The sequence below is a fragment of the Pituophis catenifer genome, unplaced genomic scaffold (assembly GCF_029215685.1).
Source record: "Pituophis catenifer annectens isolate HBS135680 unplaced genomic scaffold, rPitCat1.0.hap2 SCAF_2, whole genome shotgun sequence".
In the NCBI taxonomy this organism is placed as follows: Eukaryota; Metazoa; Chordata; class Lepidosauria; order Squamata; family Colubridae; genus Pituophis; species Pituophis catenifer.
In genome coordinates this window covers 136,186,471-136,209,513 of record NW_027256882.1, presented here as the reverse complement: position 1 = coordinate 136,209,513, position 23,043 = coordinate 136,186,471, and the positions used below count along the sequence as shown (strand labels likewise).

The window sequence follows — 23,043 nt, the reverse complement described above, 5'->3', positions numbered from 1 at the left end:
GGGATTCTTTAGGATTAAGTTCTCCCTTGGTTAAATTTGTGGCTAATTAGGGAATAGTCATTTAGAATATGAACAAATTTTGTCTTTTTCTTACAAGCTGAAGAATCCAATTCAATGTTATTTTATTACAGGCTTTAGCCAGCAAATAAAACAAAACACAAGAAAAAAACACCGAATAGTTTTTTTTACAGCAATTAATCTTATTTTCCATTATGGATTCCCTGCTGGAATCTTTATGCTAAATAACTTTGCAACATGGTACTTCGCCTGAAAAAAACTTACCAGCAAGCAGAAAAAGTGGGGATTAAGTGGGGATTGCTGCTACAATGGGTGCAGTATTGTATAAAATTTATAGTGTGAAAAACATCTGCAATCAATTCTATCTCTTATGAACCACAGGCATACTGCATTGTGATATTTGTCCCTGTAACAACAACAAATGGAGGTTGCTACAGCAATACCAAGTAAAGATCATCTTTGTAAAGCTGGTGAAAAGAACTGTCCTGCTTCCAAACAATTCTGGGTATTCTTAACACAAACAAAATTGTGTAGCAACCTCAAGAAGTCTCAAACTGAGCTCATTCTTAACTACTCATGCATTTTCTTTCTATTACTACCTTGAAAACAGTTTGCAGGACAAAGGGTTTTCAGTATTCCTGCTTTTGATCCGAGGACATGATATCACAACAGGTTTGGATAACTTGAATGTTAACCTTCACATCTTTGCTTCTGAACTAAATCCAATTCTGATTCTATAGTTTTCTGCTATTTCCTTGGTCTGTTTTTCCCTTAGTTCGGTCTATGTACTTGCTAGTCCATGATAAAAGTGTTCAAATAATCTCTATGGCTCAGGATTATTCCTGATGCCCAGCTGATTTGGATGTAATCCATGTGCTCACAGCTTCTTTGGCTTTCCTAATGCCCTGATTCCCATCATTGATGCATATCCTCCTCCTCCCACCTCCACCCATCCATCACTTCCTTGCTCTTCTGGTTGGTCCCATCCATTCTCATCCCTATTGCTGGGCATCTCCGCTTGTTGTGCGGATGACTTTCCGTCCATTCCCAGCATATGCCTGTTACTCCATCCCCACCCTTAGCGTTTTGGATTTGGACTTGCCGAGACCCAGCCTCCAAATTTTGATCCGATGCATCGCCCTGTGATTCCCCAAATCACCGTCCGCCTGTTCCGACTCGGGGAGGAGTGGGGTGGGGTGGAGGGTGGGGACTCCTCTGCCTTTGAAAAGAGCCTTTGGGAGGCGCTAGGACCCAACCTTCCGGCGGTCCAGCTTGACTCAGGCGGGCAGTCTGTGACGTGGTTTACCGACCGGCTAGCAGACGCTGCTCCGGAGTTACAGGCGCTAAATCGCCCCAGGGCAGGAGCCGCCACAGCCAGCAGCGCGCACCGCGACCGGCTGACTGTCTGAGCCTGCAACTGGAACCCGGCTCGGCCGTCGCCGCCACAAGTCAGGACAAGGGTGCGGCGCGATTCCCTGGTAGCTACTCGAAAGAGGAGATGCTCGGTTTGGTGTCCTCAGGGTGGAGAGGGGTGGGTGGGTTGGGGGGGCCAGGTCGGGATGTCGCCCAGCCGGTCTCGCAGGTGGCACCAGCGCGCGAAATCCATCCCCTCCCCTCCCCTCCCCTCCCGCGTGCGCCTCAGGCCATTGCGGGCTATTTGCCGGCGCCTACAGGTGGGGAGCAGCCGGCGTACGTGCTGACCGCCGCGTGGGCGCGCATGAGTATTAAGCTCTGGGTGGAAACCGAGGAGAGCGGTGGGACCCCGCGCGCAACTCGCTGATTCCCTCGAAGAGTTGGCTCGGTTCAGCTCTCGGCAGCGCCGAGGGATGCTGAGCGGAGAAAGGTGGGAAACGGCGGCCCCCAAAACAGGCGGGAGGAAGAGTGGGGGGGGGCATTCGGGGAAGAGCTTCTGGGGCTTCCTGTGCGTCTAGAGCGCTCAATAGTGTCCGAGTCCTCTCCAGCATCTTCCCCCCTCGGGGCCCCTCGCCCTCATGTCCCAAGTCCTAATCGTCTTCGGGACTCCCGATGGGCTCGCCCTGCCTCCTGCTACCAAGGGGGGTCGTAGCCACGCCGAGCTAATTCTCTCCGCCGGATCAGTCCATTCTCTTCTCTTCTCTTCTTTTCTTTTCTTTTGCTTCCCGCGCGCATCCTTGGTCCGGGGAACGGGCTCTGGGGAAGAGGCGCTCTCAGCTCTTCCCCTGTTCTTTCTGCTTTTTTTTTTTTAACTCTCCCTCGGCTTTTCCTGCGAGTTAGACCGGCCCAGGAAGAGCTTTCCACGGGTAGACGCCTGAGTGAGCCCACCGGTGGCCCCCAGGGATCGCTAAAAGGAGACGGTGGAAGTGAGGGGGGGTGGGGTGAGACAATTGGGCACGAGGCCAAGGCCTGGATTGTCTCCTATTCTGAATGATCCCTCCTGGGAAATGTCTTTGTCTCAGAAGGCATTTCATGGTGCTGTGCCTTCCAGTTTAAAGGGTGGCACTGGAAAAGGTTCCTTGCCTTTATGGACTTTTTTTTTGACTTTGGGGATGGATCCTACCACAATAGTCAAAGGTTGAGAATCTCCCTTAACTGGATCTTTGTGTTTGGAGAAGTTTCCTTTTAGCTATGTCTTTTTAATGGTTAAAAAACCCCTTTTTTCTTGAGTTAATTTATCCCTATGAACTTTATTTTTCTATTTTAATGTCCTGTATTCGCTTTATTGCTGATTGCCCTTTCCATCCAGTAATCAAGTTCCAGTTACTGGCTTTTTCTAATCCAGTGGATGTTGTTGTTTTACATAACTAGGTCATGTGCGTAATACTGAAATACCAGGAAGGAAAACTGTCTAAATCTCACGGACAAAATTAATACACTTACATGTCACTTATATCTCTAGGCTAAGTTAATTTCTTATCAACTGGCTTATGTTATTGAGATATTTATCCTATCTTGTGTGGAATTGATATTTAAATATAAAGTCTAACAATGGAGGTGGTATTTATTAGTAAGTATTTGTCACATTAGATTTTAGCTTTACACTAACACTAATTAGTTGGTTTGCAGCCAAATCCTCTGACATATGCTCACTTAGAAATCAAATAAGTTTGATGAGCATTTCCAAATAATTATTTAAAGGTTGCAAAAGTGCTATTCGAAATGCAATGCTGAACAGAATTTTGAGAAAATAGACATATTTCTGGAGAGTTTCGGAATGTTTAAGATCATTATTTGTCAATAACTTTGGAAGTTTTTCTTTCTAAATTGTGAGTAGTAGATCATATGCACTATTCTAATAATAATGGAAGTGGAGAAGAATTATGACCATATATTACGATTGGTACTGGTGTTTCTTTCAGTGGCATGAAGCCTGAAATCATGGGTTTGGATCTTTTCAGTTTCTATCTCCCTTGACACTGTCTGTTCTTTCTGAAGGGTAAATTCTCAAGATGTACAGCTGCACAACTTATGACTCAGTCTAAAGTCCTGTTCTGCTCTGAGGGCTGCCAGTAAAGTGACACCCTCAACAGTTCTCTAGTGGTATTCAGTTCTCCCCATGAATTTCTTTTGGATCAGGCAAATGGTTTTACACGTGAGTAACTGCAATATCTATGAAACACAATCCACTAAATCCAGGATGATCACTGACCTGCAGGTCTTAATTTACATTTGCACCCAGAGCAGTTAATGGTGACTATGAAATGAGCCTGTTACTATCATATTGTGGCCTCAGGGATTTAATTTTTAATCTGCAGACCCGATAGCTTTTTAAAAAATAGTATGACATATACAGCCCTGGTTCTGACATACCAATTGTTTTTTTTGTTTTTTTAACGTTTTAAATATCTTATTGCAAACCCAGCAAAATAAGGAATTGCTTTCTAGCTAATCTAATGCATCTGTCTGTTCCCTGATAGCAACTACTGGAACCTTTTAAACTTACTACAGACTTTCTCTCTCTCTCTCTCTCTCTCTCTCTCTCTCTCTCTCTCTCTCTCTCTCTCTCTCTCTCTCACTGTTTATTATAGTAGAAAAACCTGCAGGAATTATTCAGAAAGGCTAAGCTTCTAAATTTGAGGATGGTATGGTGATCTGGCAGCTCAAATGTCTTAGAATTTTGAGTATAATATGTGCATGCATAGTGTGTGTGCTGAGAAATTATACTGCTTTTTTTATTGGATAACCTTTGTAGATTCCTATTATTAGTTTTCAGCCATTCTAGAAGAAGGATCAGAAATGGCAGTTGGAATAGGGCAACTGGCTAAAGTGCCAATATGATAAGAAAACTCTTATAATGGGCTAGACTCTGCATTTCATACTCAAGCTCTTTAGCAAGGTTGGGAAGGGACACGGGTACACAGAACACATAGTACATAGTACATATCATACTGTGGTTCCAGTTCCAGCCAGATTTTAATGTGGCTTAATCATTCAATCACAGATAACCGACTTTTAATTAGGCTGTCCTCTCATTCCCTTAATTAGAACCTATCAAAAATAAATTAGAATTAAAATATTTAGACCCCAGCTTACCGATTGCTGTTTACTATAGACTGAAACTCCAGAGCTGTGAAGGGTTTTTATATATGCCAAAATGTTACACTGGCCTACTGGTTATTAACATTCCATGGTAATTCCACAGTTAATATTTGGTAAGTTAATATTTGTTTATGCCCTCATCACTCTCTCCCTACTCTCCATCTGTTAATTCTGATAGGCACTGCCTTTCTGCGTAACAAGAAATAAGAAATTTGGTTCTTGCTTCACATCAACTTTCAACACATCCTCTAGTCTTCTCTGCTTCCTCTCTGTGATATGCATTATCAGTACTTAGATGATCAAAATATATTTTCTTTATCAGCTTAACTGGAAACCTATTAGATGAGTCATTATCTCTCTGGAATATATTATCTAAGTCCTTTTGTTTGCTGCCAATATAATGTTGGTGGGGATCCCTGACACTGGGGAGAACATTTAAAAACCACTGAGAAAACTGTTTTCAGAACAGGATTTTTTTTATTACAGTGCATATATATATTTAAATGCTTTTTGAAAATTTAGAATGGCAATATTATCCATCTGTCTGTCCATGCATTTCACCACTCAATATTTTTTATGGTAATTTCTTTGGTATTTGTGTTAAAATTACTACATTTCCTGCAATGGTTTGAGTAGAGGGAAGTTGTTGCAGAGCAGGACCAGTGAAAGCAGGGAAGAAAAGGTAATAGGGGAACCATGGGCTTGCTTCGAAGAAGTGGGGTATTTAAAAAGCAACAACACTGATACTAGCTGCAGTATCAGAAAGGAAACAATTTCTGCCTAAATGATAAAAGTGGCAGAGTTGAATGTTTTGGTGAGCTTTCTCCTAAAAAAAAATCAAATGTCTTTCTTCTCAAAAAGACTCCAGTTTGAAGTCTGTTACTAGAATAGAAGCTGATTCTGTTAGACAGAAAATGAAATACATGAACTAAGAATAAAATTATCAAGATAATGTCAAATAAAACAGTACCCAATGTCAAGCTAAAGTGGAAAGGCTGTTGTCATGAAACTAGACTTTGACCAAAAAACCCCAATACAAATATGTTCATAAATCATAGTCACAAGCCTCCCTCTCAGTTTTGTATTTCTCATTCTAAAGAAGCCTGAACCCAAGGTCAAAGGTGGGTTTGGCCCACTTGATCCATCAATTTGCATATCATCACAGCATCCTTGCCCTACTCCCTGTATCTCCCAGTCACATCTACACAGAAAATGTGGCTCCCAGCCAGCAAAAGATGGTTGTTCATTCCTGCATAACTATTTTCAGCCCCTGGGAGATCTCCCTGCTTGAGAATTTGGGGAGAGCAGTAACAGCAACGCTGAGCTTGTTGATCGAAAGGTCGGCAGTTCAGCGGTTCGAATCCCTAGTGCCGTGTAATGGGGTGAGCTCCCGTTACTCATCCAGCTTCTGCTAACCTAGCAGTTCGAAAGCATGTAAAAAATGCAAGTAGAAAAATAGGGACCACCTTTGGTGGGAAGATAACAGTGTTCCGTGTGCCTTTGGCGTTTGGTCCTGATGGCCACATGACCATGGAGAAGTCTTCGGACAGTGCTAGCTCTTCGGCTTTGAAACGGAGATGAGCACCACCCCCTAGAGTCGGGAACTAGCACATATGTTTGAGGGGAACCTTTATCTTTTATGCCTTGCAACAGACTTACAGTACAGGAGTGAGAACTAACTTCCTATTCTTGTATATATGCCTACTTTGGTGGTCAAGATAGATAGATGATAAAAGATAGATAGATAGATAGATAGATAGATAGATAGATAGATAGATGAACGGCGTGCAAATTTCCTGCATATGTATATCCTGTTCTCTCCATTTCAGAGTTTCTTGTTGTCTTTTTATAGTGGTATTACAGATAGTGCTTATGTTTTTAACAAGTTGCTTGGAGTTTGTTTTAATTTTTGCTAATAAAGTAATCATGGTAATTCTAACAAAATACTGCATCTATATTGTATACATTGAACTTTTCTGCAATAAAATTTTCTTCCTTAAGAAGACTTTGTATTTACTATATCTGTCTTTCTAAATCTTTTATATAGATGCTCTTTCCTTTTGCATCTTCTAAAAGGTTATTGATTGTACAAGCAGCTTAGAAGGATGAGAAAATTCACAATTCTTGCCTGACAATGGAAACCTTTGATTGAAAGAGCTAGAATTTGCAAAGGCACATTAGAACTTATTTTGGCAGACAGTTCTAGAGGTGTGAGGAAATAAAAGGCAGAAGTGTTTTAAGTGAGAGGAAATCTAAGAATGTGCAAGCAGGCAAATTTGGTTGATGAATTTAGATCCACTTTGAAAGCATTTATTCTCAATAGAACAAACAGGGACTTACAACATTATGTTGCAGTGTTCCTGTATCTTCTAACAGGGCCAGAAGCATAAGCTTATAGATGTTACTGTTCAATTTGTAAGAGGAAACATTAAAAACCTAAAACTTTTTCCTGCTGTATTTTATAACTCTAAAGAGCTTAGATTTCAGGGCTGCCTTTCAAGCCACTGATTTGGGGTGCCATTAAAGTGCATTTAATGTTTGTTGTTATATTCCTTCTGTGAGCACAGGATGAATCACTGGGAGGGGGGGCATCTATCTCAGGTGCCAATGTGGGTAGCAAATTTGGGGGATGTGTTTCTTTGATGTATGCATTTACATGTTTCTTTTGGGAAGAGGGAAGCGATCTGAAGTGAGAGATTTATGTTGGCTGTTAACATCCAATCCAGATGTGTGCAAATTGTGTTCTTTGCTATATGTTGGAGAGTAGGGTTTATGATAAATAAAGCATAATGAAGAGAACAATCCTTTCCTTTGAAGTGTCTCTTAAGTGATACAGGAAGATTACAAACAAGTTGTAGTCTTTTCTTTCTTTTTTTTTAATATAAATTTTATTAAAGATAAACAAAAACATACATACATACAATACACAACATAGACAAACTATACATTAAAATCAAGCCTTACAACTTGAGCCTTAAGAAAATAGAAAGTAACTCCGGTATTTTATATTTATATATATCTACATCCTTCATTATATAACGATATTTTAAGATTATTTTCTTAATTTTGGTTTTCTTTGTTGGTATTCCCTTCCTAAGTTGTAGTCTTTTCTGATGCTAACCAACTGAGAAGCTTCAGCTTCCAAGACACCATAGATCAGCGGTTCTCAACCTGGGGGTCGCGACCCCTTTGGGGGTCGAACGGCCATTTCACAGGGGTCGCCAAAGCCCTCTCTTGCCCCCCCCACGCCTTCACTCACCCTCACCCTCTGCCTCTGTTGGATCGCCCGGTCGCCGTTCGCTTACCCCGGCCACTCCCAATCTGTTGCTGCCTCCGGAGTCCCAGCTGGTGGCTAGAGGGAAAAAAACTTTAAATTCTTGCCGTAGGGCTTCAAAGAGCTAGCTGCAAAGAGGTAAATTCCTGGAGCAAATTTTTTTCCCCCTAACTATGCTGAAAAAGCGAAATTGAAAGTAAAGAAGGGTCTTTGCTGCAACGTGACAAAATGAGGCAGAGAGATTTCTTTTTCTTTTTCCTCACCAAAAAAGGTAGGTGCAAAACTGCAAACAGTGGGAAATTTAGGGCAAAAGAGGAGGTTCAAGATTTTAAAACACAAAAGAAAAAAAGCTCTATTTAACTAGGGAATTGTAATAATTGAGATACTATTAATTGTATATTGTATTGAAAGCAGAAATGGTTAAGTTGTGGTTTGGAGGAATATATGGGGGAAATTATTTGGTTTATTATTATTGGTAAATATAATTAATTGATTTGTAAGAAATTGGATTGCATGGAAATAATTGGAATATTCATGTTCATATTGATTAATATACAAAAAAGATAGTTATATAACTAATTGATTTATATTAAAATGTTGAATTTGTATTAAACAACTGTATTACATAATTACATAATTAACCAATGTGAGGATGGATATAAAAATAGATGACAATGGGAAGGGGTATAATATAGAATAGAAGGGAAAAATTGAATTTGATTAAGATTAGAGATGAGGATGAAGGGTAATATTGGTTTTTTTAAAAAATAGATGAGGAATAAATATGGTAAAAAGGAAATATAGAAATTGTAAATTTAATTGAAATGACTAAACACTGTGTTGGAAGAAATATCCTTCTGGGTTCTGCTCCAAGTGGGGAAAAAGACACTGGAAACATGGAGACTGCTTGGAAAAATGTTTAATGGTGGACAGGATCACATGGCTTGATGGGGCCCATTGTGTTAGTTTCTGTTGCTATTGTGTTGCAAATGTCCTTTGACAAAGGATTGACTTTCTGCCTCTGGCCCATTAACAAAGGGTGGGGGGCAGGAAGGTGGGAGCTGATTTGTCTGTAAAATATGCTTCTCCATTTCTCATCCAGGGAAATATAATATTCTGCCTTTTTAATATTTCCCAAAATATTTCATTCTTCTAGGAAAGGGGTGGGTGCTAACCTCCTACAACTGTTTAAATTTGTGAACCGGCCAAATACTCTGTTCGAAGAAAATACATTGTATGTTTGTATGTGTGTTTCTAATTATTGCTATTTATTCCTATTTGTTCTCTTTTATTCTTTAAAGTTTAACAATTCAGTCTTTATCTTAATATCTTTATATTTGTTTGGGGTTGGCTTTCTTCCCTTTCATCTTTTTTATTGTACAGCAATCTTTCTCCTCAAACCTACCACCTCTGTCTTTTCTTTCCTTCTTACTTTCTCTTCCCCCCCTCTTCTTCTTCTCCCTGCTTCCTCTTTCTTTCTCCTTCTCCTCCTCTCTTCCTCCCTCTCTTATCCTCACTCCTACTCTAATTTCCCTTCCCTTCCTTCATCCCTCTCTATTGCTGTATCCTTTTATGCATATGGACTACTCAGAGGGCTGAAAAAGTTATTTTTGACTGGTCCTCACACTTTTGACCAGTCCTCGAACTTACGACTGTCCTCACAATTTACGTTTTTGCCCTATCTTATCACCATGGTGAAGAGAAGCAGTTGTGAAATGAGTGACCTGGTTGTTAAGAATGCTGCACGGGCATAAATGTGAGGATGGTCATAAGTGTGAGGACCAGTCAAAAGCGTGAGGACCTGTCAGAAATGACTTTTTTCAGCCCTCTGAGTAGTCCCTATACACATAGCCATGGCCACCCAGTCACATGACCAGCTTGCCATGCCCACCCAGTCACATGACCTCCAAGCCACGCCCACAAAATAAGCCACACCCACAGAACCGGTAGTAAAAAAATTTAGAACCCACTTCTGGTTGGGGGTCACCACAACATGAGGAACTGTATTAAAGGGTTGCGGCATTAGGAAGGTTGAGAACCACTGCCCTAGATGGTGCTGAGCTGGACTCTTTCCAATCTTTCTCTAACTCCCCTTTTCAAAAACATGGATTAACATTCTCAATATCTCATGATTCCACTTTGCCACAGATCTTCTCCTTAATTGGCCACTTTACTTTTTTATTTTTTAAAAAATTCTGAACCCAAATAGGAAGCAACATTTAGAGAATATGGCCTGATCTTGAAATAGGCAAACAGAGTTGAGCCTGGTTAATACTTGGATGGGAGACATTCAGGAAATCCCAGAGCTGCAGACTAATTTAGAACATTGAAAAAAAATGCCACAAATGACTTGAAATGGTTTTATTGCCAAATAAACTACTTGGAATCGTCAACTTAATGACCACAAGTTGTGTTTGGCTTGAGGGAGTCTTCACTTTTTAAATATATTTCTGATAATTTTCTTTCTTGAATTTTTAATTTATACTCTGTAAAGAAGTAGTAATTATAACTTGTGAATCCTCTGTAATATTGAATAGAATTCTACATAATTGCTATAATTTCTAATGTTATAGTATGCTGTTTAAACATTAAAAAGGGTGTTTGTTTCCAAGAGTATTTAGTATAAGCAGGAAGAAGAAGGTAAATTGTTTCTGTTGAGGAACATATTTGCATACTGCAACTATTGTATGAGACAAATAGCCAGAGTATTTCCATCTTTGGAAAGAGTATGTCTGCAGCAGTTCTTATGATTTATGGATAAAGTATATAAGGTGACAGGGTCAAGCACACCCCTGAAACTCCCACAACTGAGTCAACATTGACTGAATGCCTCATCCATTGCTATTGTTCCTTTCTTTATTTCTAAGCAACAGTTGAGAGCATAAACACACTTTTGAGCCTGCTCTTTTATTTGAGGAGAAAGGTAACTTAAAATGATTGTACAATGGTTATTTATATGTACATATATAGTAGGACAGAGCTGTATGAACATTTTAGAGTAAGCACTGGTGACTGCCCTGAATGGGTGCAACAATTTCTAGTCTGATTGTGATTAAATACATAGGTGTCAAAAGATACCGTTCATCACATTATAGTTTTCTGCCTAAAAAGTAGTGTTTGTATGTGAAAAAAGCATGTTTTTAAGATTGTAATGTGTTTTATAATTATAATAGGAAAGGAAAACAGTATATTAAAATATCTCTTTTGACAGAGTTGGGCAGATTTGAGGTTAATTGAGTCTATTTTGTTTTTTGTCACTAGGCTCTAAATTCAAGCCTGGTGCAAAAAAAATATTTACAATGCAAGCATTCTGAGCTTAAAAGTTTCTTTTCCAGCCCTTCTACTAAAGCATATCTCATTTCTCTTGAGTTTTCTTAATTCTAGCAGTAACATTTAGATTGGGTGGGGAAAGATAATCTTCTTACTTTTAAACCGAGGAAAGTCAGAAATCTTGTAATTACAAACTGCCATGGGATCTTCTATAGAAAAGCAAATGAAATGATGGGATAGCCGCCGGTTGTACGAATCGGGCGCATTTCCAGTTTGAAGGGTTGTGAACTTCCGATTTGGAGGGATTTGAGGACCCAGATTGTTGGGGGCAATATGCTGACTCTGTAAACCGCGTAGAGAGAAAGCTGTAAAGCACCAGGAAGCGGTATATAAGACTCTAAAGTGCTATTGCTGTTGCTATTTGGGACACTCTTAAGACGCTTCCTTTATAAAAAGCCTTCTGCCCTGGTGAACTGCCCTCCCCCTTCGTCAGGGGCGACTTTAGCTCCTCTCTCTCTCGTAGCCGTGGGGTAGCGTTTGTCACAATGGGTTGGTTTCCCCTCTCGTTACAAGCGGAGCAACTGCTAAGCACAAAAAGAGATTAATAACGCGGTTGGCTGAACCATCAGCCAGATATGACCAAAGACGCGAATCTGCCTATTGGAATAGGGCATCTGCGGGAAACACCCGCTTCTTTCATTCACGGACGAAGTTCTGTGAAGGGTCCCATTAAATTCCGTTTCTCAACTGCTTCCCGGAGATCCCTTAGGGAGAGCGAGGGAACAAGGCAACCTTTTCTTGTGAATTTCGGAGTACAGGGAGGCCGTCCTGAAGACGGAACTCTTAAAATACCGTATCCCTGCAAAGGATGGCTGCGGTCAGTGGCTTTTATTTTATTTATTTTTTTTGCTCGCTTCGTTTCTTGAAGCGTAACTTCTCCAGTGTGGCTCCAACGTTACTCCTCCTGCGACTTTTCCAGCTAGCTTCCGCGCTCAATGGGCTAGCGCATGTCAATTTGGTATTTTGGGGTGGGTTTTTTGTTTTATTTTTTTGCCTGCAAAGGGCTATATCTGCGCTTGCTTGTCCTTCAGGCGGAGCTTGGCCAGGAAGGCGGCGGGGGAGGGGGGAGCCAGTTTGCCTTTTTTTTTTTTCTCCGCTGTAAGGTATTCCCCGCCTCCAGCACGAGGCGAGCGCGTGTATTTTATCCAGAATTAGGACAACCGAGGTGGGGGTGCAACAGCTCGTCTGGCATGTCCTTCTTTGTTGGCAGCCAATGGGCAGCCGTCCCTCCCTTTTGTTACGCCTGCGCGCTTGGAGGGGGGGTGTCTGCGGGCTCAGGGAGATAGCAGCGCAAGTGGCTTAGTCTTCTCTTAAAACCAAAATTAGGTGAGCCGACCGGTCACCGAATGGGGCGGTGCACAAAAACATGGCAACAAATGATTGCCATGAGCCACAATCAGTTCTCTGTTTCCCGCCCTGGAGATGCTGTGGCAACAATAACATAATGGTGTCTATCCATCCTTCAGGTAGCAAGAAATGTGGTATTTTCGTCTCTACCTTGCCCCGTTTCCTTTCCTCACTAGATTTATAAATGTTATCCAATCACCAAGGCGGGGATCTAGCCACAGCCCAGATGACTAAATTAACACAGCAGGGAGAGTTGCAGGTAAATGGCTAGAGAGGAATCTTGTTTCTTGTTGCTGCCAGGCACTGTATTCCAATTCCATCTGATTTGCCTTAATGGGCGGCAAAACCTTACAGATATTACTGTAATCACTCTAAAACTGTTTTTGACAGTGGCTAAGAAGGGAGAATGTCCTTGTCTATCACTTAAAAATGCAGGTAACCATAGAATGAACAAGATCAAACAACACTTACAATCAACCATCCAGCTCTGACATTAAAAGGCATGAATGTTTTTCAGGAACAATGTGATGAATTTTACCTGTCTGAGAAAGCTGGAGAGAAAAAAAATCAACAAAGTATTCTTTACCACTGAATAGGTCCTCTTGCAGTTGCCTTGCCTCTAAAGTCAGGCTTACAGAGTCTTACACAGCTGGGCTTCCCCAAATGATCCAAGAAGGTTTTAGATGCAGCCACATGTTTATGTGCCCAGATAGAAGAGAAAGGCGAGCTGAGAATCTGATTAGAGAATTCCAGAGTTACAATTAGTATTCTGCGATGAGCCCTAGAATAAGATAGAAATAAGTGGAACTGCTTTTTGCAGTTAGCACCTGTTAAGCAAGTAGCTGCACTGTCATCACCTTCAAGCGCTCGTCAGGTAGTCTTATATAAATTGTGGGTCTGCCCCCATTCAGTGATTTAAATTAAGTACACTGAAATACTGTATGCATGGAGAAGTGAGCAGTGGAAATATTTTTTACTGGAATCCCACTTTTGTAGCACCAAATTGTGCCTGAGGGTTGCCTTCTGTTGTGAATCTATTTACTTCTCCCCAGTGGTCAGGTATAGTCCAAGAGAAGCATTGCATTGCACTGTATAGTAAATTCTGAATATTAATCAGCAGTAAAAAGGTTAGTGCAATTTTAAGCTGTATGAACAGAAATATAAGTTCCAAATCACAGAAAATAAAATTTCCCCTTCACTTTGCATAAGTCAGATCCTGCCTCAAGTATTTAAGAGTCAACTTCATGGGCATGAAATCTTAGAAAAATGAGGGCAAATTAAAATGGGTTGGGTGAAGAAGAGCAGCAAAGATTGGACCAATGTCCAAACCCCTTGAATAGTGGTGGAAAAGTGCCCTTTCAACTTAACTCTTACAATTTTAAAGATCTAAAGACCTGCCTTTCTTTGCAGATCGTTTTATAATAAATAGCAGAAATCTAAACTAGATTTCACGGGAATCCTAGCGGGCTGGGCCTCTTAGAGACAGAGAAATAGACGATCAGATGACAGAATGTTTGGATGAAGGAATTGCCTTAAATCATTTCATGTGGTACAATGTATCAAATTCATGGTGATTTCAAAGTCACGACAGTGGCATTTGGAGCAGAATTTTATGAATGCGATTTTGAAAGGAAGCTTATCACAAGTAGATAATTAATTTGATCATGAATATCAAGTATTATGTGTGCAATATACTAATGGCATTTCTGCTGGAGTTGGCATAAAGTGGAACGGTTGCAGGTTAGGAATGAACAGCTGGCTGACAGCAGCTTTCTGCCTGGATGGATATGTTCCCAAGGGAACAGAAACAGCTGAGGTCCTCCAATGCAATGCATGTTTTCACTAAGGGGGAGAGCATTTTCATAAAGTTCACCATGACTTATGAGGTGCTTTTACTTGTCCTCAGTAGATCTGTCTAGAAATATCAAATAGACCAAGAGACAGATGAAGTCATAAGATTTCCTCTCCCTGGGGAAACCTATCAATATCAGATAGCACTTTCATTTTTGCTGTAAAGATTAAACTCTTATTAGATCATTGTTGAAACAGATCTTGAGGCTGCAACTATTGGAAATACAATTTTATTTATTTATCTATTTATGCAATTTATCCTGCCCTCAATCCAGAGGCATTTTAGGCAATTTACAAGTAGTTTAAAATGCAGCAATCCAACAATAAACAGTAATAAATAACAAAAATAATGTATTAATACATTAAAATAATATAGGTGTCAGTAGATCCACAGCTAATTGATGACTGGTCACTAACAACTTAATTAGGTATATGATACATGTGAGAAAGTCAGTGTTTTTTTTTCCTGGGAAACTTGCATGTTCTCTTGTCTAAAACAGCAGACATGTCTTAATGTCATTAGGGCCTAGCTATCTTCGAGACTGCCTGCTGCCACCGACGATCTCCCATCGACCCGTGCGCTCCCACAGAGAGGGCCTCCTCGGGGTGCCATCAGCCAAACAGTGCAGGCTGGTGACCCCCAGGGGGAGGGCCTTCTCTGTGGGGGCACCTACCCTCTGGAATCAATTGCCTCCAGAGATAAGGAGAATCCAAGACCTCAGTGCCTTCCGCCGTGCCCTTAAAACCTTCCTTTTCCAGCAAGCCGGGCTGGCCTAATTTTTTAAGTGTTTTTAAGTGTTTCGTTTATTGTTTTTAATTAATGGGGCCAAATTTATATATGTATATTTTAACTGTATTTTAATATTTGTACTTGATGTTTTTACTTGGCTGTTCACCGCCCTGAGTCCTCAGGGAGAAGGGCGGTATACAAATTCAAAATAAAATAAAAATAAAATAAATTAATAAAGCCAAGACCTCAAGCAAGGCATTAGATGTTTGCTTACTTATTAGAGCATTGTTCAACTCCTTGTAGCAGTGAAAAGGGACTTAATACAACCCTTTACTAGCCTTTTAATAGCTTTAATTGTCCTACTTTGGCCAACTGGCAGGCAAATGCTAGCTAGACCAGAGCAATACATTCTGTTGGGTTGTAAAGAGATGAACTTAAATTACCTTTGTTGGTAAAAATACCAATGTGAATTCGGAGTGTCAGGAAATGACAGCCTTTTGCAGGAAGGAGTGACTTCTTTGTATATTGCTTAAGAGCTTGCAGAATGAAAGGAAGGATGTGCTGCATCACCTTCATGCAATAAAACTATTTCCAGTACGTAACCGAAATGTGAGCATCTTTTATAGGGAAAGGGGACTTTGATTAGAATATGACTATTTGTATACTCTTTATTTATCAATCAATGCCTCAATTGCTGAAGCAACTCTCACTGGTAAATAAAAGGCAAGTTAAGATTAAAAACAGAAACATAGTACCATAGTATACGTAACAGATACATGAGACTGTTGGGGAATAATCAAGCTGGGTTACAAATCACTCTGCCCTGGTGCCTGGTGGAAAAGTTAGGTTATTGTGGCTTTTCTAAAGGCCAGCAGGAATGGGGCTATATCACTTCCAAAGGAATGCTATTCCACAGGTATTTTGACCATTTTAAATCGTGAAAAAGCCACTGTGATTCAAATGGGAGCTAAGAACCTGGGAATCCAGGCTCAAATTCCCACCCAGAGATAAGGCTTCAACTGGGATGAGTTATGGCAACGACAAGATCTCATTGCTTTCATTGGGCTGATAAAAACAGCCTTGCACCATAAGGTCCACCCCTTTGGAAATGTTCCAGTGAATGTAGAAAAAGAGATTGGCTTGCGGCATAATGCAGTGACACTGTTTTTGTCAGTCTGGCAGTTCCACTGAAAAAGAGTACAGTACCTTCAGTTTTCTAGAGAAAAATATGAAATTAAAAACATACTAAATTAAGCAGAATGTCTGCTTTTGAATATTTTCAGATTGTTGAAAGTTGCTTGCTGTTTGTGTGTTTGGCAAGAGACAGAAGCTCAAAGCCTCTTGGCCATGTTGAATCATTTGGCCATTTTCTTCAGGTAGGCCTTTTATATGCCAGTTGTTGCTTGAATGTTTGCTTCATGCCCCATCTCGATGTGATTTAGGCACATTTCTTATCACTGAATCTCTTAATGGTGTTTCAAGAGATGATGAAGGAAAAGTATGTCAGTGTTTTCCTTCTGAAAGGGCAGTGTACAGCAATAGATTGGCTTTAGTAGGCTTTGCCAAATTTATTTCTGGAGCTTGAATATAAATTGTTCTTTCTAAGTGGTTCAGGGTGAAGCCTAAATGTCACAGAGCGGGCTCTGAATAATAGGATATTCAGTCCTCAGCTGTCTAGACAGCAAGTTGGCTCCACCTCTGATTTCGTTCGTGTCTTGGATAAAATATTTATTGCCAAAATCAAGCAATAGGAACAATATATGTTGTGGTAATCAAAATATTTATAAGAAGCCGCTTGCATCAGTTTTTGACTAGCAGCTTCTGTACAATAGATGAACACATTTCCTAGCATGTATACTCTCTAGCCATGGAGTGCATGATTCTTTGAATTGAGAATGTTGGTTCTGTAGAAAAGAAAGTAAATGACCTAGGAAACAAAGGGTCCTTCTTACTCACTTGGTACTTTAAACTTGATTCCAGGAATTGATGCTTGGACCTGTGACCAATAAGCCAGTGGCTCTTTGTGGGCTGCAATTTCTAATAATAAAAATTTTGGGCTTCTGATAATTTTAATCAGCAGAGAAATATCATCCTATCTCTTTCTCATACATACACACATTTGTTAAATATACATACATACCCTACACACGTACGTACACGAACACACACAGGGATACCTTGGTACTCATCATTAATTGGTTCCAAGAAGTGCAATGAGTACCAAATAATTTTTTCTCATAAGGAATAATATAGTGAGTCATAAAGCAGCTGACAAGTTCTAGTTTGCGTGTTGAGTATCAAACAAACAATGAATATTAGAACCCAATTCAATGAGTTTCAAAGTACCAAGGTGCCACTATATATATATTGAAAACTAATAAAATGTGAATCATGAATTAGATACAACCTGTATCAGTCTCTTGTTTTAAAGAAAGTTCTTGCAACAAACTCTTTTGTCTTATCTACATTTCCTGGTTTTGACATGCAAATCTTGTGTAGAGTGTGTGTGCACTATGTACCACAGCTGTACAAATATATATGATTGAAAAAAAGCTTGTGTGATAACCGGACAGATGTACAGTTATGAGCCTTCTAGCTAAGAAAAAGCTAATTGGCTTTTCTACGATAAATCCCTTTTATGTAGTTTACTGTACAAAGTATACTTTTAACTGCATAATATTTTCTTTTTTCCTGATGGACTATATATATTTTCTACAAATTATGTCTTAGGAAACTCATAAAATCTCATCATGGGAGCTGTGGCGATCGATGACAGTCCATCTGGAGTTAAAGCCCCAGATGGTGGCTGGGGCTGGGCTGTACTCTTTGGGTGCTTTGTCATCACTGGATTCTCCTATGCCTTTCCGAAGGCCATGAGTGTCTTCTTCAAGGAACTTATCCGGGAGTTTCATGTTGGATATAGTGACACAGCATGGATTTCTTCTATTTTGTTGGCTATGCTTTATGGAACAGGTAAGCAGCTAGGAAATCAAAGACACATTTCATTTTTTTTAGAGTATTCTCCTCTAAATCATTGTAATGATTATAATAATAAAAATTGGCCAGCATCGGAAAGCTTAGATAAGTTAATACAGGTAGTTGAGATATGAATTAACAAGGCCTCTTCAATTGTCATGCAGAAGAGATTGCAGAAAAAGTAAAACTAATGAAACCTCAGAAGCAGAAACCACTATTTTATCAAACTTTGGAAGACATTATATTTAATTGTATTGCAACGGATCTATTATCAGCAATACTTTTAATATGGTAATTACGAATGTATATATTATCTGATTCTCTATTTACTTAGTAGATTGTAAAGAAATTTGCAAGGTATGTTTGCTGATCCTGCATACTAGTAGTCCTTGACTTACAAACATTCAGTGACTATTTGAAATAGGAATTGCATTGAAAAAAGTGATTTACAACCAGTCCTGGTCCTCACACTTATGACCCATTGCAGCATCCCTGATCATATGATCAAAATTTGACTGCATAATTCACTTAACAACTGCAGTCATTTAAGAACTGTGGCAAAAATGGTTATAAAATTGGATGGAACTCACTTAACTGCCTTGCTCAGGAATGGAAATTCTGGTCCCAATTCTGGTTGTATGTTGAGAACTCCGTGGCATTTATAGTGTCCATATTTTCTTAGAAAAAATTAAGGACAAAGCTGAAAAAGGGGCAAAGCTGAAAGAGGTTCATAAGGATAAAAAATGGTTTATGATTAAAATTTTGCTTTGCAAAGAAAAATTCAAGAGCAATAAAATAAATAATTAAGAAATAACAAAGGAGAGCTTTCTGAAATAAAGGACATATGGTCACAGTATACAGACTAGAATGGAGTATAGGCTTTTCCCAGCATGGAATCCGGGGGGTGGGGGGATGGGGTGGAGGGAGGGGGAGGAGGGAAACCACCTTTGTCAAGTGAATAGCAATAGCAATAGCACTTAGGCTTATATGCCATTTCACAGTGCTTTACCACCCTCTCTAAGTAGTTTGCAGAGTCAGCCTATTGCCCCCATCATTCTGGATCCTCATTTTACTGACCTCAGAAGGATGGAAGGCTGAGTCAACCTGAATCCTCCAGCACCAACTGTAGACCCAGATGTATTCTTGCCAAGCTGATAAAGGCTGGAGAAGAAATACAAAATGCCACCATTATTCTGGGCATGTTACATCACATGCATTATTCTGGGCATGTTAAGCACCTGTTTATTTTCTTCAGGTCCCCTATGCAGTGTGTGTGTCAATCGGTTCGGCTGCCGTCCTGTAATGTTGGCCGGAGGCTTCTTTGCCTCAGCTGGGATGATCATTGCTTCCTTCTCCACTAATATCATTCAGATCTATCTTTCTGCTGGTGTCATTACTGGTAAGTAATAGCAAATGTCTTTAATGTACCAGCAAGCAAAGGGTTAATTTAGCAATGTATAGTGATGGCATGTAATCCCAAAAATGCTTTTTCAAGAGGCAATGGGACTTTCTGGTTTTTCTTTGAAGACGGTTCGCTTCGAAATGTCTTCAAAGAAAAACCAGAAAGTCCCGTTGCCTCTTGAAAAAGCACCTTTGGGACAGCCATGACCTGGGTGACTGAGAATCTCCATAGACATGATGGCGTGGGAAAGAAAGAAAGGCTGTATAGCCTCCTCTTTGATGTTCTCCTTTTGAATGTGCAGGGAGACATATTTGCAGCAGAACTCCTAAATGCACATCATGGTGATCCTAACATGTTTTTATACGAAGCAGCTTCTCCCTTCCACACAACCTTCCCATTTCCCCATCTTCCAAAGCAATCCTTGGTAACATCCATTCTTCAGGCCTTGCTCTCCTTCCTTCAAGCATGCAGTAGGGCCAGATGCACAAGAGCTTTGGTCTGCCTGAGCAGTGTTTCTCTTTCTTTCTTCAAATACCTATATGGGGTGTCTCTTGTTTTTGTTTTTCTAAATTGGAATGTTTATTTTAAGACAGACACCAAAGGAACTTACGTTACCATTTCCATAAAAACAAAAACCAATAATTTGTGCATCCTCTGTGCAGTTAAACATATCCTACTCTTGTTTTAAACACTGAACTTGATTAGTGTTTTAAATTGTGTCCTTTCTTTTTTCCTAGGACTGGGCCTGGCCCTTAATTTCCAGCCATCCCTTATCATGCTGAATCGCTACTTTAGCAAAAAACGGCCTTTGGCCAATGGGTTGGCTGCAGCTGGAAGCCCTGTGTTCCTCTGTGCTCTTTCCCCCCTGGGGCAGATATTGCAGCATGAATATGGATGGCGAGGGGGATTTCTCATCTTGGGGGGATTGCTTTTGAACTGCTGTGTTTGTGGAGCTCTGATGAGACCTTTGGAAAGTCCAAAAAAACAGGAAGCTGTGAAACCAACTGAGGAACGCAAGAAAAAGCTATTGGATTTTACCGTTTTCAGAGATACCGGCTTTATAATCTATACAGTGGCTGCATCCATTATGGTGCTAGGCTTATTTGTGCCTCCAGTTTTTGTAGTCAGTTATGCTAAGGATCTGAAGTATGAGGACACCAAATCCGCTTTTCTTCTGACAATTCTTGGCTGCGTGGATATTTTTGCTCGACCTCTTTGTGGAATACTGGCTGGATTGAAGTGGGTTAGGCCCCGCTGTGTCTATTTCTTCAGTTTTGCTATGTTTTTTAATGGTTTCACTGATCTCATGGGCTCCCTTTCTTCCGATTATGGTGGCCTGGTGGTGTTCTGCATCTTCTTTGGCATTTCCTATGGAATGGTTGGTGCTCTTCAGTTTGAAGTTCTCATGGCTATTGTTGGTACACAGAGGTTTTCAAGTGCCATTGGCTTAGTTCTTTTGGCTGAGGCAGTGGCTGTTCTAATTGGCCCACCTTCAGCAGGTAAGTACTCCAGTTAATTAACAAGGTCAGTTGTGGAAAGATAGAAAAAAAAAAAAGATGAACCGAGGGAAGGAATAAGAACTCTGAAACTCCCACCCAGTGGTTTTGTTACCCTCTTTTCTATTTTCCCTGCTGTTGTCTGAGAATTAGAGATCAATTTGCTATTCTGTTTTCTTACATGTAGATTAACATAATTGAAGGCCAAAAGCAGGAGAATTTATTCATTAAATTTCTATAACCCCCCCCCCCCCCATCTCAGTCAGTGACTCTGGGCTGCTTACCATTTAATTTATCTTAGAGATGGGATACAAATAGAGGATTGTTTCAATTCAAGCCTCAAAGTAAAGAGCTAAAAAAAAAAAGAACAAAAGGGTGGCAAGATGTGGATCGGGTGGGTCCATCTCCTAATTAGAATAGTAGGCAATTTGGTGTGCGTGTGTATGTCTGTGTGTGAAATGAAGTAACTTTCCACAACTTTTATTCTAAATTATATGACCAAGGAAAATAATACTGTACCTTTAAACCTACTAGAGCAGAAGCAGATGCAAAAGCAAAAGCAGAGAGAGGAGCAGGGGTCAAAGTGCATGAACTAAATGTAATTTGTGTGCAGCCTATTCAAATAAGCCGTCTTAATGCATTGAAAATGAAGAACTCAAGAAAAAGCTAAATCATAGAATTTAAAGAAATACTTCTCCTTTCCCAAATAGACCATAAAAACATCATTCTGTAATGTTCTGTTTTATATGACAATATAGCCTAAAGAGAATTGTTTCAAGTTGAGGTTTTTCAATTTGTAAGTCAATGATTTGCATGTATATTACATATTAGCATATACAAGCTAGGTTCATGCTGTCACCATTGCTTCTTTATTCCTCTCCCTCCCATTAACATTTTCGCTAAAATTGTATCATTAGATTATCCAACAAGTTTCTCCCAAACGTATTCACTTCAGCTTTCTAAAATGATTAAAAATGCAATAACTCTAGATTTAACTGAATATGCTGTTAAAAGATATGAATTTTCTATTTCAGGCAAACTCCTGGATGCAACTCACAAGTACATGTATGTTTTTATTTTGGCTGGTATTGAAGTCGTTACCTCCTCTGTGGTGCTGGCTTTAGGAAATATCTTCTGCATCAAAAAACCTGCAGAAACAGACCAAAATCATGCTGACAGAGAAGGGTTAAATCAACTACCGGGAGAATCCAAAGTGGACTCTATCGAAGTGGAACGTTTTCTGAAAGATGAAAAAAATGGAAAAGTTGTAACCAACCCAGAAACATGTGTGTGAATGTTATCAGAAATGAATGCCAAACATTTAGAGAAAGATTCAGAAACTTTTAATATTTGTATTTATTTTGGTAACAAGCTTTGCTTAGGATTGGGCCATTATGTTTGGGAACTAGAGATCAACAAGCTCATGCAATCACTTCTTGGAAGCTGATTTGTTAAGAAACTTTTCTCCCTGTTTTAAAAGAAGGATTGATCTTCAAGTTAATTTGCTTGGGCATAACTACTGCTGTAAACTAACCCATGGCCTTCTAAACACACATAGGGATCCAGCTTTGCACTACCAGAAAACATTATCTGGGATGGAAGTATTTTAGTTAGAAGAATGAATGTGTAAATGTTCCTGTAATGCAGATGACATACTTACTGTTTTTGCATCTATAGAACCTCAAAGTATCTTCCATGACTGTGTCTGATTTAGAGAGAATAATTACCAAGAGATCAACCCTATTTTTAATCTTATAGGATGCTGAATTTTAAATAATTTTGGTTTCATCAATATATTTTTATGTATTTATATTGTTTTCATCACCTTTTTTTACTTTAAAAATTATACATGCAGAAGAAAGTTATTGTGACGCTTCCTGGGGGGGAAAAATCAAACAACTATTCTCAAATGGAGGTCAAAACAGAATGAACTGTGATTAGTTTTCATAGGACAACAGACTGAAGAGCTATTTCAGTCTCTCTAATTGCCTGCTGATTTTCAACTTTAACTGCAGGCTCTTATGAACATGCCTTACATTAATGATTTGTAAAACTTTCTATGACCCAGGAACAGCAGATGGATGTGTTAGCTGTCAACATTTGT

General features: G+C 39.8%; 1 protein-coding gene and 1 long non-coding RNA gene across 5 annotated transcripts; one reads left to right on the top strand and one right to left on the bottom strand.

Annotated features, from left to right (window-relative positions):
* The first annotated feature begins 1,438 nt into the window (after positions 1-1,438).
* SLC16A3 (solute carrier family 16 member 3) lies at positions 1,439-22,359 on the top strand. Of its 4 annotated transcripts, none has more exons than XM_070937625.1 (5): positions 1,439-1,496; positions 17,796-18,038; positions 19,297-19,440; positions 20,181-20,942; positions 21,974-22,359. In XM_070937625.1, the coding sequence occupies exons 2-5, from the start codon at positions 17,816-17,818 to the stop codon at positions 22,231-22,233; spliced, it is 1,389 nt and encodes a 462-aa protein (XP_070793726.1). In that variant the 5' UTR covers positions 1,439-1,496; positions 17,796-17,815; the 3' UTR covers positions 22,234-22,359. The 4 variants fall into 4 exon arrangements, with proteins under 4 accessions (XP_070793726.1, XP_070793728.1, XP_070793727.1 ...); XM_070937627.1 differs by having other exon boundaries at positions 1,444-1,478; XM_070937626.1 differs by lacking the exon at positions 1,439-1,496 and adding an exon at positions 1,794-1,861.
* LOC139312660 (uncharacterized) lies at positions 17,631-19,198 on the bottom strand. The gene is made up of 3 exons (XR_011600022.1): positions 19,119-19,198; positions 18,632-18,758; positions 17,631-18,046 (listed from the first exon to the last, which is right to left on the bottom strand). It is a non-coding gene; the product is annotated as an uncharacterized lncRNA (long non-coding RNA).
* Positions 22,360-23,043: the final 684 nt, after the last annotated feature.

Coding starts and splice junctions, on each gene's coding strand:
- SLC16A3 (XM_070937625.1), top strand. CDS start 17,816: ATGGGAGCTGTGGCGATCGATGACAGTCCATCTGGAGTTAAAGCCCCA. Junction 18,039..19,296: donor GGCTATGCTTTATGGAACAG/GTAAGCAGCTAG, acceptor TATTTTCTTCAG/GTCCCCTATGCAGTGTGTGT. Junction 20,943..21,973: donor AATTGGCCCACCTTCAGCAG/GTAAGTACTCCA, acceptor TTTCTATTTCAG/GCAAACTCCTGGATGCAACT.